This window comes from Passer montanus, unplaced genomic scaffold (assembly GCF_014805655.1).
Source record: "Passer montanus isolate IOZ18808 unplaced genomic scaffold, ASM1480565v1 scaffold20, whole genome shotgun sequence".
Lineage (NCBI taxonomy): Eukaryota > Metazoa > Chordata > Aves > Passeriformes > Passeridae > Passer > Passer montanus.
This window is the reverse complement of record NW_024366592.1, coordinates 4,335,625-4,351,360: the sequence shown is the minus strand read 5'-3', so window position 1 is coordinate 4,351,360 and position 15,736 is coordinate 4,335,625. Positions and strand designations below refer to the sequence as shown.

General features: G+C 44.7%; 1 protein-coding gene across 4 annotated transcripts in view; it reads right to left on the bottom strand.

The window, feature by feature from the left end:
* Positions 1-1,266: 1,266 nt before the first annotated feature.
* Positions 1,267-15,736, bottom strand: part of SLC6A12 (solute carrier family 6 member 12) — a 38,487-nt gene continuing 24,017 nt past the window's right edge. For all 4 annotated transcript variants that reach the window (XM_039708139.1, XM_039708137.1, XM_039708140.1 and 1 more), the window contains 4 exons: positions 14,726-14,828; positions 8,420-8,520; positions 7,185-7,355; positions 1,267-4,613 (listed from right to left, as the gene is read on the bottom strand). In XM_039708139.1, the coding sequence (XP_039564073.1) occupies positions 4,467-4,613; positions 7,185-7,355; positions 8,420-8,520; positions 14,726-14,828 (522 nt within the window). In that variant the 3' untranslated portion in view covers positions 1,267-4,466. The remainder of the gene's footprint in view (positions 4,614-7,184; positions 7,356-8,419; positions 8,521-14,725; positions 14,829-15,736) is intronic.

Sequence of the window (15,736 nt, the reverse complement as noted above, 5' to 3'; positions counted from 1 at the left end):
TTCTCCCTAGGAATCCCTTTTCTTTCCACATAGCTTTCCAAGCTCAAACTTGACAAACCAGAACAGACTGCTCTGAAAATTCATGTCCTCCTCTGCAGTGGTGGGTCAGGGATGCAAACCAGAGCCAGGATTATGGTCCACAAGCAGCTGAAGGGGCAAGGGCTTATTGTGGGTTTAAAAAACAATACAAAGCAAAATAACCTCTGCACCATCCATCCATGCAGTTAGGCTCCCTTGGCAGGTTCAGGAGTAAAATCTTTCACTTTAATACCACAAGCTTATTCCTGCAACCCTGCACAGGGAAATGGATAGCAACATATGCACATCTCCTCAGCCTCTCAAGTCTTAAATTTTAATCTTTAATTTTTGAAATAAGTTATTATTTTATATTCTCCTTTGATGAAGATTAATCCCCTTTTATCCCATTCAAACACAATTTAGCTAATTAGTAAGAGGTCATCATATGTAAGCACATGCAACCTGATAAAGCAAAGGCCTGCAAGAAGACCTCATGTGTTCTATGTGCCCTAATGACTATGCTGACTGTCTCTTTCCCAGCCCTCATTTACTGTATGCAACCTGATAAAGCAAAGGCCTGCAAGAAGACCTCATGTGTTCTATGTGCCCTCACGACTGCTGACTGTCTCTTTCCCAGTCCTCATTTACTGTTCAACTAAGTCACTTGGCTCATGTCTCTAATTTCTACCTGTGCAAGGCTCACCTCTCCTCAAGATGGGAAAAGCACCTGAGCAAACCCCTCTTGCCACACACCAGGGAAGCAAAATCTCAGGGAAGTCCCCAGGTTCCAGCACAAACCACACAGCCACTGCAGAATACTCATAACTCACACAACATTCCACAGCCTGAGATCTGAAATCCCCTGTTCTTCCAAGAGATTTCATTTCCTCCAGTTCAATCCCTACCACCATTTTTGGCTTCCAATCCTTGGCAAACTGCAATAACTGCACAGGGGAAGTCAAGAGCTTTGTTCAGGATGGAGCTGGGGTTCCAGTCCTTGCTAGTTAAGCCCTGCACTAGGGCTGTGGTGGGCATGGCTTCTCTCCAGCCCAAAAGCTGGAGGGAGGGCCTGGCTGCACCTCCAGCTCATTGGAAGCTACAGCAGGTCATTGTCCTTTGCCTGAGTGCTGCCATGATCACCTGGGAGGGAAGAACGTTTGAGAGCCAAGAAGAATTCCCACAGCCATTCTCCTTCCCCCAAAAATACTATGTTGAGGGTTGGGGTAACAAAAGTCGAAGATATCCTGGTGATATTTGATAGTTTTATCTTTCTTTCTTCAAATTCTGTCCAGTACAAGTTTTCAATGACCATTTCCGTTGTTTCTTTTTGCCATTTGTCACTGTCAAAGGAAGAAGGGAGGGAAGGCTGAAGGCGGGGGGAACAGGAATAACAGGATGGAGAAGGATAATACAAGGCCTTTTGGCTTGATGTCTTTTTCAACAAATTCTGTTCCTGTCTTTTCCTTCTGGAGAGAGGGGTGAAAACGGCCTTTTTATTAAAAAAAAAACACCCACAAAAAAACCCCAAAAAACCCAAAACCAGAATAACAAACAAACTGGAAACCCAGAAGTGGTAGTTAGATGTTTACAGGTGTATATCTTCTCTTCTGAATACAGTGTTTTAACTCCAGCTGGGAGGAGTAGCACAGTATGAAAACCTCGTACCTTCTCTTGGACTTCAGTTGCAAATGCATCATGTCTTGGCATGTTATCAACAATTACAGGGGAAAAAAAATATTTCTCCCTTCTCTCCATACCAATCCTTCAGTAGTGTATTCCTGTTGGTGTGCAGGAGAGGAGCAGTTTCCCATCAGACTCAGAGCTCCCCAGTTCCAGGGGTTGATGGAGACCTGCCAGATCTGTCACATGCATGCAGCAATGCCTGAGACACTTGTACAAATTTAACAAACCACTACACAGTCTCTAATTGTGCTGGGGGTCACACAATAAAATACAGCCACTGGTGGCATTTCCCCCTGTTTCCCCCAGGTGGGTGTATGTGGGTGTTTTAGTTTTTAAAGGAAAGGGAATTAAATGACACTGGGTCACTGAGCTTTGACTTTAAATTCCTGGACTTGACTTTGTGCAATTCCATCCAAAGAAACTGGATTAATTTTCTGATCCTGGGATTTTTATGATTGTTTTGAATGGGCACACCAATACCTCCTCTAGCTTTATTAAAATGAGTTGCTGCCTGACAGAGGTGGGATGTTCTTTTTGGATTATACACAAGCAAGAGGAATAAGCTCATGCTGTCAATAACACAGCATCACATTTGTGTTCCAAACTGAAGAGTTACTTGTTTCTATCCAGGATTTTTGCAGTGTTACTCTACTGCCTCAGAAAAAGAAGTGAACAGATCTCCATGACTTCTCTGACTACCTCACATCTTGAAGGCACGGCAGCAGGAGCAAAGGGGCTAAATGTCCTACCAAGGATTGTAGAGGAATCAAGACTGGGGGCAGCTGCTTCCCCCACCAAATTATGAGCAACATTGGTGGGAGGGAGAGGAAAAATCAGCAAACTGCTTACCATGAGGCCTGAATTCAAGCCTCTGGGTGCTAAGCTCTTTCCACAGCTATTTGCAGCATGACATTCAGGTCTTTAAAAAACAAAAATACAATAAATGATGTCTTATGTGGTGCTGCAGTTCTCTGCAGGGAATGTGAATGAGGTTTGCCAGCCTTCTCCATCTTCCACAGTAAAACATCTTAAATGATAATGTGCCAGAGAGGTACAAATTCTGATACTTGACTTTCAGTGTTCATTTCACCAGCAGTTTGTAGTTTTTAGTTTTTAAAGGAAAGGAAATTAAATGGGGAGAAGATTGTCCTATGCTAATTCTCCAGTTAAGCTCAGAGGAAACTGCAGCAGATAAGGTTCCCATAGCAATTGGAATAGGTACTGAGCTGCACAGATGAGGCCTGATTTCTACGCTCACTTTTGGTGCCGGTCGTTTATCTCCATACAGCACAGGGAAAAGCAATTACTTGGAACAAGGAACAGGGGAAAGGAGCCTGTGGCATCTGTGATTCATCCTGATGGCCATTCTCTGGCGTGGTTGGATGTGCCAGTATTGCAGCATCAGTGCATGTACCCTGTCCACAGCAAAGCTCCTGGGTGCGTCCTGCCACTGGCTTTTCTGGTGGGTTTAACTGTGAATTTTTGATAGGCATTGAAGCAGGATTTGGCAGGGATCTTTACAGCCCCAGCCTCCACAGGACAGAGTCATCTGGCACTGCACCAAACCCAGCAGCAGAGCACATTTCCTCCCACCCATTGCCTCACATTTTTGACTACCCTGGCAACAACCAACCTTTAATTCAACACAATCTGCTTCCAATGAGCCCATATTACCTATTAATTTTGCTTTATCTTGCCTGAGCTGATGATTATTGCACCTGATTATGCCTTCCTTATCTCCTGAGCAGTCATCCACAGCAAAGCCAAGGAAGTGCAATCATTTTCCCACCCTCTTCCCAAAGCTACTCTGCAGCACAGGATCAGGCCCATCAACTCCTTCTATAATTCCTCGACAAAATGCCCCAGCAGTGCAGTTAAATTTGTGGGCATGCAGTCCTCAGAGTCTCATTTTCCCAGCTGTGCTGCAGCTCTTTTTCTTTTTCTTACCAACTGCTCTGGGACTTTTCCTACACTCCATGAATTTTCTGAAAGAATTGTCAAATGTTCATCGGTTTCACTCTTGGATGCGTTTTCACTGGGCCATGTAGTTTTGACCAAGAGCAAGTCCCCTTAGATAGTCATTCCTCACCCCCTTTTCCAGACTGAGACTGCCTTGAGATCCATCATCAACAACTACCATTGCATTGAGCACCCTGTCACTCCTTTCCCTTCCAGCGACAGCTGAAGCTGTAGCTACTGACAGTGCAGCCTCCTTTTGTCATTGGCTATGATACATTCCTGGCTCTCTCTCCCTTGTACAGAGGTGACCCAGTAATGCACTTTCCTTTGTCATCCTCCAGCTTCTTATGTACTTCTGAACCAACATACTTATTTCCCGTGCTAGCACCCTATCATTTCCTGCTTTTGCATCCCTAACTTGGCTCCTTCACACCTTTAATCTCTGCTCTCTCTCACCACCCTCACCACTGTGGTTTCTTTTCCTCCTCCCAACATCAATGCACTCTTTTTCCTTTTTTTTTTTCTTTTTTTGCTCCAATGTTGTTTTTCTCTTCTCAACCAATGTCAGAGTAATGAAGGGCACTTCTGACAAAAGCACGCTGCAGTCTTCACAGCTGCTGGCAGAAAGAGTTGTCCCCAGGGTGTAAAAGAAATGCTGTTGCCAGTGGGTGCAACCAGCTGGCTGGATGGAGAGGAATTGTCCCAGATGCTTCCATCACAGACATGAAGGAGAGAAGGGAAAAGAAACCACTTTGGGAAGGAGAGAGCAAATCAGTCTGGGTTATGAAGGAAACATCCCAGGTGCCTTAGAAGTGGGTTTCTCTCTCTGTGGTGCTGAGCAGCTCCTGGGCTGGAGGTGACCATCCCTCACGCCTCAGATCGGACGGCCTCACCACGTGCTTCTTCTTTGGCTGCGGGAGATCCTCTGCTGGGGAAATCAGCTGCCTCAGTCTCTGCAGAGAGGAAGTTGCTGTTAATTAAGCTGATGAGCAAACTGACGGCCAATAGCGATCCACAAGCACTGCTGGGGGCAGAGGCACCTAAACAGCACAAATTCCAGCTCCCTGTTCTTCTCGTGAAACGGAGGAGAGCAGGTTCCCTTCAGCTGCTGTCAGTGACAAATATTCTGTCTCTGTGCTCAAATCTGGGCTGGGGACTGATAATCTGATGTACAGCACTTCTCACAGACCTGCTACAGTGAGGGAGGATGCCAGCAATTAGCACCACAGACATTTTCTGTGGCAATGGAAAAAAACACCATAAAAACTTTATTTTTCCTCTACCAAGTAGCTTTCCATTGATTTTCATGGGAGCTGTGAAGACTTTCAAATGGGCTGATCATCAGTTGCTGGGCATCTCCTGCTATGATCCAAAACAGGGTGGTAGGCAATACCTACCTCAGTGGCATTTCCCAGGTAGAGCAATCCCTCTGCAGACTGGTTTCTGCCCCAAACCATCCTCAGCTCCCCTCTTGCAGTCAGCCAGACTGTGATGGTGAAGGCAGGGGTTGAGAGGCAGCTGCCTGCCCTTAGCTCTGTCCTGTGCAATGCAGGGTGCTACAGGCTGTTCCACACACATCTATGCAGTGTTGGGACAGCTTAGAGGAGTTTATTCTTAAAAAGCAAAAATATATATGAGCTGCTCAGCAAAATGGGCTGGCTCACAGGGACTCTGCAGAGAATTTCTAGTCTCTTTCATTCCATTCTTTTAAGTCTCTCTGGTGCCACACGACTTCCTAAGCTCCTGGTTTCCTTTCCCCTTCCATCCTGCTGCTACTTGCCAGCACCATGGGACAGCCTATCATTTCCCAGCTGAAAACTTTCACTGTTACTAACTTTTTCCATCACAAGCTCAGGACAGTGCATGCTCGCTCCCATGAAGAGAGCATCACAAGCAGAGCAGGCAATTCATCCATGACTCGTTGGATTAATTTGCTCCCGCTTTTGTGAAGTGCCTGCCAGAATCACAGTTTTTGTCAATTTATTCAAAACTATTTGCCCCATGATTTCCAAAATTGACCTCGGTCTGTGGCTGCTCTGTGGGTACTTCATTGTGACTTTTTAGTCTTTGGAGCTTGAGCTGTCTTAATCAGAGACATTAGAAAACTACATTTTTGTTTCTTGGTCAGTCAAGGGTAATGAGAGGTATCAGTTTGTAGCACTGACTGATCATAATTACCAATTACAAACTTGCTTTCAGTGAATGTTTTGCAATATTCAATGACTTCCTGAAAATTTGTGTCAGGAAATTAATTCACTACAATTCTGGGGTGTGATTAGAAAAAGAGAACAGGTATATTTTGAGAAATTTTGTTTTAAAAACAGGTGCAACTACCCTAGAAGGTATTTCATGGCTGGCTTTTTTTCTGTCCTGAACCAACCCAGGTTTAGCAGCCAATTCCTTCCCCTACACCTAAACCACATCCTTGGAAATTTCTTCATGCTAATGTAGCTGAGGGGTCCCTGGAAATTTCAATTAATATCATGTAAACCAGGACAAACAGAAAACCCCTCAGTCTGAAATGGGCCAATCCTCAGGTGTGCTCTACAATGAGCATTAACACTATCCCCAGCAGCATTTCAGTCCAAGGTCTTGAAGCATTTACCCCTGGTGAGAGATACTGCTTGTTTAACAGGCAGGACATGGGGGCAATTACTTCTCTGGCAGCTCCAAGCCCTCATTTAGACATCAAAAGCTTCTGAGCTGTGGGGAGTCAGACATGTCAACCATGGATTCACCTTCCCTGAGACAATGGAACAAATAAAGACTTCCTGTACCCAGCTCATCCCTGGATGTGTTGGCAAGGCAGGGTCCTCCTCTCCATGAGCCCACAGTGTGGCTGTCACACCTACACCACAGCCACAGGGATGCTCCTGTTCCTGCTCCCTCTGCCCACCCCACCCTCCAACCAGCCCCAGTGGGGATGGGGAAGGATCTGCAGAGAAATTGTGTAGAAATTTAGATGTACTGTACATCTCTCAGATTGTTCTTCATGGGTCAGGTGAAGTGTCATCTCCATGATTCCATCTCCCTAGATAGAGTTCTTCCTAGGACAAGGACAAAGATGTCTACAGTGAAAGAGGACAGGCTCAGGCATTGCACAGGGTAGGCCTTTACAGCTCTGTGAGCAGGTCCTCTTTAATAACTACAGGCCATTTCTTTTTTAAAAATAACATGGTCCTGACCCAGGACTACAAGGGACAAGAAGTAAAGGCAAAACAGATCTTGGTTTTGCACTCGGTTTGCATTGGTATCTACTGAATATATGCTACATATATGTCTATATATTGCATGATCATCGAGCATGATGGTGCAACACCACATGGATCAGCCTGGGATCTGTGCTGAGACCCTCCAAGCTCCCCAAATTGCCCACAAGAGCTACAGATCATTCTAGGAAAGGGTGACTCTCACCAGCCCTTGCCTTCTCAGAAGATAAATGTGCTGTGTTCCTCCTCCCTGGGGTCCACTCTGAACCATCTGGGGAGCAACAGCAACACACCCAGTGACCACAATTCCAGTACCTGTTTCAGAGGTCCTTTGGTTTTCAGGAGGATGAAGATGGCATAGAGAGGAATACAGACCATGGAGGAGAGTGCCATCAGCCAGCCTAATGTGTAGCCCCAGGGTGGGTACTCATAGAAATTGTTGTATTTCAAGGGTGTGTACTTGATCAGGGAAAACAGGAAGATGCCCTGGGGAGCAGAAAACACAAACATAAGCAAAGCCAAGGGGCAGCCAAGGCCACCCTGCAAGGTCTGGCTGCTCTGCAAGGGTGGCAACAGGTGTTCTGTCCTGCATGAGCCAGCAGGGACCTTGCTGGCTGCAGTGAGCAGAGCCTGGTGTGTGCTGGCTGCACAAAGAGTTCTCAGAGCCAGGCCAGGCATCTTGGCAGTCTGAAGCCTTCAGGCTTCTGAAGAGTCATAAGCAAAGCTGGCAGCAGCTTTGAGGGTCCAGCAACATTAAGACAGCAATTTATTCATATCAAAAACAAGAATTGTTGTTCTGCCTGGCAGAAACACTCAGGAGGAGCCACACAGGCACAGATTTAGCCCTCCTGGGGCTCTCTAGCTACAAAGCTCTCTGACAATTTGGGCTGGTTTGAAATTTTCCCAGATCTTCAAGTCCTGCTGAAGCCCAGGGACAAAGGACTAGGAATCTTTTGTAAGTTGTAACTATAGATCTCATGAGTGTTCCCATTGAGGTCAAAGAAAACAACTCTCAACATCAGATACAAAACCAGAACTTGGCTGAGAAAGCAAGTAAAAGTCAGTGGAGCAAGACTGGACATAAATTCAAAACAGGCAAGAACTTGCCTGAATTTGAGTGCATTTTATTTAAACACAGACATCACAGACGTTTTGGAAGAGATTTTATAACACAGAAAGCAAATGGCTATAGAAAGATACTTCTAAACCATGGGCAGTCTCAGGAACACAGACTGAAGCAAGTATTTCAGAACAGAGTAATTTTCACTGGTTTTCTATTCATAGGTAATTTGACCAAACCTCTCCAGGCTTTGAGGACACATTTCCTTTTGCCTTCACAATAAACAATTGGATTTTCAGGCTCCATTAATTTTCCAGGCAAAACATAAGGCTTTACAAAGGAAATAAATAGCTACCTCAGCTACGGACAAGCTTCTGCTTCTCCACACAGTTTAAAAAATTTACAGCAGCACCTTGGAGATAAATCAGCCTGAGAATCTGGGAATCTGAGGACCCAGAGTGATATGTCATGATGTCATAATTGCACTTACCAAGCACAGACCCGGGGTGAACACCAGCCAGCATATCTTGATCAAGGGCCACGGCCGGTAACCAATCATGTCCTCAATGTTGTCATAGAAACGGTTGGCACCTTGGCCACCAACCAGCACAGAGACAAAGTCATAAGTCAGAGGGGGTTTTGTTTTCAACCACTATTCACATCAGACCCCAAACTTCCTTTATCCTTGGTGTTTACTTCTGGTGAAAACATGGCTATCTTAATAATAGAGCAGCAAGGGATGGGGTTTTCTGGCATTGAAAAGGCCCATCTGCGGCTAAATAGAGATGGAGGGGTTTAATTTCACTCATAAGTGTCAGAAAGATTGACACTGAAGAAAAGCATAGTCCCTCAGACAGTAGCAGCTGTTAGAGGATGCAGCCATGCACTAGTAAGAACTGCACAGGGAAAAGAGGTGCCTGGTTTACAGAGCAGCAAGGGAAAGCCCTTACAGATTAAGCATATGGGATCATGTGAGTGCAGAGTGCTAAAAGAAACAAAGAGAGTGGGGAACACTTAACAAAACCTCCTCTTTGTAAACAAACGTGCTGGTATACCAAGGAAGTCATGTCAAGAATCACCACTAAGTTGGGCAGGACCCCTGTCATCTCTAGAGCCTGTCTTCCACAGAATATTTTATTATTGACATGAACTCGGAAAACCTGGCAATTAAAACTCTTCTGAAAACCAAACCTTCCATCTGCAAGTGCTGCTGTACTGTCTAATGAGAGGTGTCTGGTGGGATCTGATCTCTTCCTTCTCTTCATTAGTTTCACTTACTAAATTGTTTTGTTCACCCACTTAAATCTCATGATGCCCTGGAATGGGATACACTTCAGAAAAGCACCTAAAAGTCCTGCCACCAGCCAGCCTGTAACCACTGACTCTACCCAACCCAAAGTACAAAGAGCAAACTGATGCAATGGCATAGAGGAGACAACAAAATGCAGATGGACTTCAGCAGACCTTGCAATAAACTCTGGGATGTCTTCAAGTATTGGGAGCTCAATATTGGCCAGAAAGAGAGGTAAAATGAAGAAAAATCAAAAAGTCATTTATAACGTGCCCTGGCGCCTTTCTAACCAAAAGTGACCAGATATACCAGACTGCCTCAGGCAAAATAAGACAACAATAGTAGACAAAAGAAAAAAGTGAGCTAGTCTGTCCAGAAAAAGGGTTACCAGTTAAGCACCTCTGGGATGAAATAATATTGTATTTGCTTTATTAAAGCTCTGTCTTGGTGCTTAAAGGATTCTGCTTTTGGGGATGTTCATCAGTCTGTGATCTCACGGTCAGGCCCCAGTTCCCAGTTGCAAATGTGATCAGAATTTGCATCTTTATATCTCAACACCAGAGTGCTGGACTAGGTAAAATATGTGCCTAGAGAACTGGCCACACATCTGAGTGCTTGGGGTTTGGTGAGTTTTATTTTGGTTTGTGGTTTTTATGTCTCAGGATTAAATTCTCATATTATGTTTCCCTTAAATATAGTAGTTCTACAAAAACACATTATGTATGCTCTTTTATTTTTTTTTTGCAATTCTTTGTATTATTTTCTATATGCCATGACTTATGCTTGCAGAAAATCTCTTTTAAACCCAGCTTTTTGAAGTATTTGGTGGGGGGGAGGATAATAGTGTTTTGAACACCTCTTGGTGTTGAGTTGGCAAGTTAACAAGTAGCCTCAAGCAAAGACAACAAGCTGGGGTATATCAAGGGACATGCACATATATTGTGTGGGAGCCCAGCCTATACCAGAGAACTTACAAGATATAACTATCATGAGGATTCAGATAGCATTTCTGAAAATATATAAGGGATGAAAGAAGTTGGTATATAAAATTAATTTTGCCAAAAAGCCAAAATCTTCCACAGGGTGAAAAAAAGAAAAGGAAGCTATAGATCATGTGAAATGCAGTTTAGAGTATGAGCACAGCACAGTATCTTCCACAGAAACACACTGTCATGTCAGATATATGACAGATTAATTCATAATACAACTTCATGGCAGATCAAGTTTCTCTGCCAGTTTGGATCTAGGATCTAGTCAAAGAGACATAACAATTAAGGAAATACAAAAATTCCAAACAAAAAGAAGAACACACACACATCCATCCATCGTCCAACACGAAAAAAACCTCCACAACTTATGTTGTTAATTACAATGTGCCTCCACCTGTCCTTGTCCCTTTTCTCTGTAGAGCAACCACCAGGTCCTAAATTTCCATGGCCACTGTGGCAGCCAGTGGGTGATGTGATGATACACAATGGGGACTGACATGAACATCCTCAGAGTGCATATGAACAGGAAGTTTTACGTATTCTACATTTCACAGGCAGATGAAAAAGTAATCAAGCTTAAGAAATCATCAGTTCAACTACTCAACACTGACTTTGTGAGCAAATTAGAAGCTGGAGGACACATACTGGAGCAGTGTGCCCTTCCATCCCAGCACATCAGAAGGATTAGATAAAGCTTCTGCAGAGAAAACCATAAAAACTTTTCCAAAGAGATTTTTGTTGGAGTGAACGAAGATGTTTGCTTTTACCTCCAATATTCCAAGACAAGAAAGAATGGGATGCAGTCACTGGACAGTTAACCATGAATGCTGGTACCACTTCCCTTGTGCTGATCAATCCCAAATACCTTCAAAGTGGTTGTGTGCTCCTCTGACAAATCACTTAGCCATGTAAATTCACAGGAATAAATTTCACACTAACCTAAATAGAGATTTGCTTACATCCTTATCTCTTGTCCTTACAGAGCTGTTCTCATTTTACGCAGCTTATAAAAACAGCAAATGAGACCCAAATTAAAAGGGACGAAGATTTAATTCTATTTTTACCATATTCCAAAAACAGTGAGTTTCACAGTTCTGCTAGTTTGGAATCTATATTAAAAAGAAAAAAAAAAAACTCTCCCTGTCTTTTTTCCCAAGTTACATTTATTTGCATTCATCTGTACCAAATTCCACCCACAACATTGCAATAGGTGATGACCATGGCTTCACCCACAGTACCAAGCTTGTATCTGCTCCCTCTGTCTCAAACCTGCAGCACCAACACCTGCACCAAGCCTGTGCAAAGAGCCAGCAATGGAGCTGTGGTGTCACCACAACTGCACATCCTGGCACCACAACTGCACATCCTCTGGGTACCAGGCACACACAGCAGGCCCTTTAAGTCCCATAAAGAAGCACATGAGGTTGCTCATAGCCAGTCCATCTGAGCATTGAGCACACACAGAGCAAGCCCAACAGGCAGGATCCAGGCAGGAGGAGGCTGCCATGCCATGCTGGTAGTCACTCTGCATGTGAGCAACAGAACCAGAGAAAGATTTATCACTGCACAACACGGGTTTACCCCAGGGCCACCCACAGGGACCCTCTGGCATCAGTTTGCTTTAGCTGTGTAGAGTCCTAATGATTTCAGCCCTGGCTCTCCCGTAGTGATGGAGGCCCTTGCTTTCTCTTGGAACAGCTAATCATAATGTGCATGCTGTGACTGCCTGGAAAACATGCTCTGCAGCACATTTCTGTGGCACCATATTGTGAATCTCAGTATTCTAACCCCATGCCTGCTTACAGAAGGGCTGCCTGTCCCAAAGTGGAAGGAGAGCAGAGAAGAGGCATGGGGACACCGGAATCCCTCCAGAACTCTCCTTTAGGGAACATGATCCTCAAGTTCAAAGCTGTGCAATCCTTCCACAGGCAGAGAGAAGTATGGAGGAAGTCCTCAGGTCTCTGGGAGAGCAGCTGCCTGGCAGCAGGGGAAGCTGCCAAGTGGTGGGTGGTTGGAGTATGTGCTGGGAGAGGGGAAACTCAGAACACATATTTGTGTTAGCAGAAATGTTGTAATTCTTCACAGTGTAAGCAAGAGGCTCAGCTCTGCCAATTGCAAGGCTGGGGAAAAAAGCTCTTTAATTAGCACTAGTCACTTTTTCCCCCACTGTAACACCTCATCTTGGCCCTCTCACTACATTTTGGACCAGAATCATTCCAAAGGATGCAAAGCAGAACATCAAGAGGGTAAAATCATACTGTATGAAGTGGCACAAACGAACCCATGGTGTTGAGGAAAAGGGCCATTTCTCTGTCCCCAACTACTCCATCTCCCTTTGAGGCTGCTGGGGCAGCATCACCTCTCCTGTTACTCATTGCCTACCATTGCTGCTCTCCATGGGTCATCAGAAAAGGCATGTAGCCTGTGTGACTGTAAAAATGGCATTAAACATCAAAGCATAATTCAGTTTAATGAATTAACCTAGAATGGTGATCCCCATCCTGTCACAGATGGATAGGGATCTCCACATCCCTTTAAATCCCAAAAGGACTGGGCAGAAGGTGACTCAAAATTAAAATCTGGCCAGGGTGTGTTACTGCAAGCTGACAGGTGAGCTTCCCTTGAAGGACATCTTTCTAAAATAAATCTTTCTTACACATCTGCTTCTCTTGCATTCTCTGGAGCCCAAGACCAAGCATCTGGACTGGTTATGCTTTCAGTAAGAGAGGAGTTCAGCCAAAATAGCAATTGGTTCCTGCTATACATAAAGCATTTGGAGAAACTAGTAAGTTCTTCATCAACAACTGCACTACAGTCAATGCAACCTCTATAAAACCATAAGCACCAAAAGGAGCACACAGGGACTGACTGCACATAAGGCAAAGGTGGCACCAAATGGAACTGGCAGGTGATAGAATCAGAACAAGGAAAAGAGACTGACTCCTCACACCTGAGAAAGCCATGGAACTCCTGCCTGCAGTATTTTGTGGATGACAAATGGTTAGCCAAGTCAACTGGAAAAAAAAATAACAGAACATAAATAAATAGATTTCACTTCTGGCAGTGGAAAGTCCTGGGCAACAAGCCCAGGAGTTCTGGTTCTAGGAACCTCAGAAGAAGAAAGTCATGTAGCTGTGGGTCCAGAGGAGGACCATGAAAACTAAAAGAGGACTGCAGCACCTGTCCTGTGAAGACAGACTGAGAGAGTTTGGGCTGTCCAGCCTGGAAAAAAGAATGCTTCAAGAAGACCTTGTTGCAGCCTTTTAATATATAAAGGGGGCTTGTAGTGACATGACAGTGGCTAGCAGTTGTAAATTGAAAGAAGAGAGGTTTAGAGTGGATACAAGGCAGAAATTTTTGACTCTGAAGATCCTGAGACAGTGGAACTGGTTGCCCAGAGAGGCTGTGAACACACTACCATTGCAAATGTTCAAGGCCAGGTTGGACAGGGCTTTGAGCAACCTGGTCAAGTGGAAAGTGGCCAAGAGGATGGACTAGATGACCTTTAAAGGTTTCTTCCAAACCAACCAATTCTATGATTCTATTATAAATCATGAAAACCTGGAAGAACATTCACAGAAAGTATCACTCCTAATTTTTCTTCTATTGTATTCCTTCATGAGCATCCACTCGTGACCACTGAGACCCAGCACGATGCTATGTTCGCAATCTTTCCCTGAGGTTATGATGGCAGTGCTGCTTGAAGTAATTGGGACCAGCAGATGTGTGACTGTGGGATGTTGAGGTCTGGTCTAAGCTGTCATCTACTACAGCTGTGCACAATCCTTACAGGTAGGAAGCTCGTGTAGTTCCATAAGGCAAAGAGGGAGCAGCTGCTCTGCATCACACACAAGACACTTTGCCCAAAAACCATCAGCCTTGACACAAGCTTGGGAGAGGAGAACCAAAGCCTTTGTGGTCAGGAAGAGATCTCCCGTAGGATATCAGAAGAGACTTTTCTCACTGCACAGACTAACATGCAGTTGTTTTCCTCCTGATACTTTATGAAGCTCAGTTTTATCCTGCTCCTCAGTAGTTTAGTTACAGACTTCACTGAGAGCCAAAGAAATCCCTCCTAGTTATTTTCTGAGTGCCATCACAGCCCGGATAAATAGAAAGCAGGAATCATCGCAGAAGTAACACATAGCAAGTTTGTATCCCAGAATTTTGTGTTAAATTAACTGGCAGCACTAAACTAAATGCACAATGGTAAACAGGGACAGACACCAAAGAACAGCAGTCACTCCTCTATAGCTAATTTTCTAATTCAAAGGGCAGATGGGAAAAACAGCAAGGTAGTTCAATATGAGGCACCTACAGAGAAGGAACAAACATTCTTAGACTAAATGTGGAGCAATTAAGAAATGTTGCAAGGAAACGCAGTGAAAACTAGACAAGAAAGAACATAATTACAGCACTTCTTTGCCTCCTGAGGATCTTTTCTATAGACTCTCACTTCTCAACCCCCCATTCTTGCCTTGATAAAGAACAAGACAGGTTTTTGTCCTCCACTTACCATACACCCATCCTATGCAGATGACTTCAAAAATAGCCAGGAAGAGCAGGCATGTGCCACTGGCAGCATAGTAGTCAAAGAGCTGGAAGATGTACATGCCACCCTGTTGAAGAGGTAGAGAAAACAGAGCCATTGCAAGACTGTTCCATGTCAGGGGAAAATTAGTGGGGCAAGCAAAAGAACAGCAGCAGAAACAGTCAACCTAGAGCAGGTGGAAGAAGAGCCTTCTCTTGGGGCTGCCCTCAATCTGTTCCAAAAACACAGTCAAGCCTGGTGGCAGGAGAGTTTTTCACGCCCATTTTTTGATACTGCTGGGCTAGGCTGGCTTCTATGTGCATAAGAGCAGGAGCTGGTTTTCTTGGTTGTTTTAAAACAGTTAGGAAGTTCCCAGAATCAATTTTGAAATACCAAGTAGCAGTGCAGAACTTTGCACCCAAAAAATTTTGATCTTGAGCAAGGACATTCAAGACACCTTGGTTTACCTTCATCCAACCTTACATACAGCACAAGTTCCAAGCTCTGCCATGGCAGAGGCATGTGGCTTTCCTGCTGCTTCTGACTTAGCTCAGCCTTGCAGAGTTCTCATCAGCTACCTGTACAGGCCTGTGGTTGATTTTCATGTGATTTCTCCAAGACAGAGCCTCTCCACATCAAGAAGATCCTTTCAAATAATGCTGAAGAGCTCTAGACACAGTGCCACTCAAGCTGACAGGTAGGTGTTGCCTTCAGCAGATCCTTAGCCAGGATCCTGCTGGAGGATCGTTCACCTGTGCCTCAGGGGTTTAACAGGAATTAGCTGTCACTTCAGAGCTCAGGGAGGCAGCACAGGAGAGCTAAGCCCCCACCCAAGCTTGTGGTACACACAGAGCACAGCACCATGCAGGAAGAGGTGCAGCTGTTAGCTGCACAGTGTGCATGGCATCACATGCATGGCATCATGCCTGCACAGCTCTGCTCCTGCTGGTCCAGGGACCACAGGCTTCTCACAGGCTCCTGCAGGGTTATGGCACA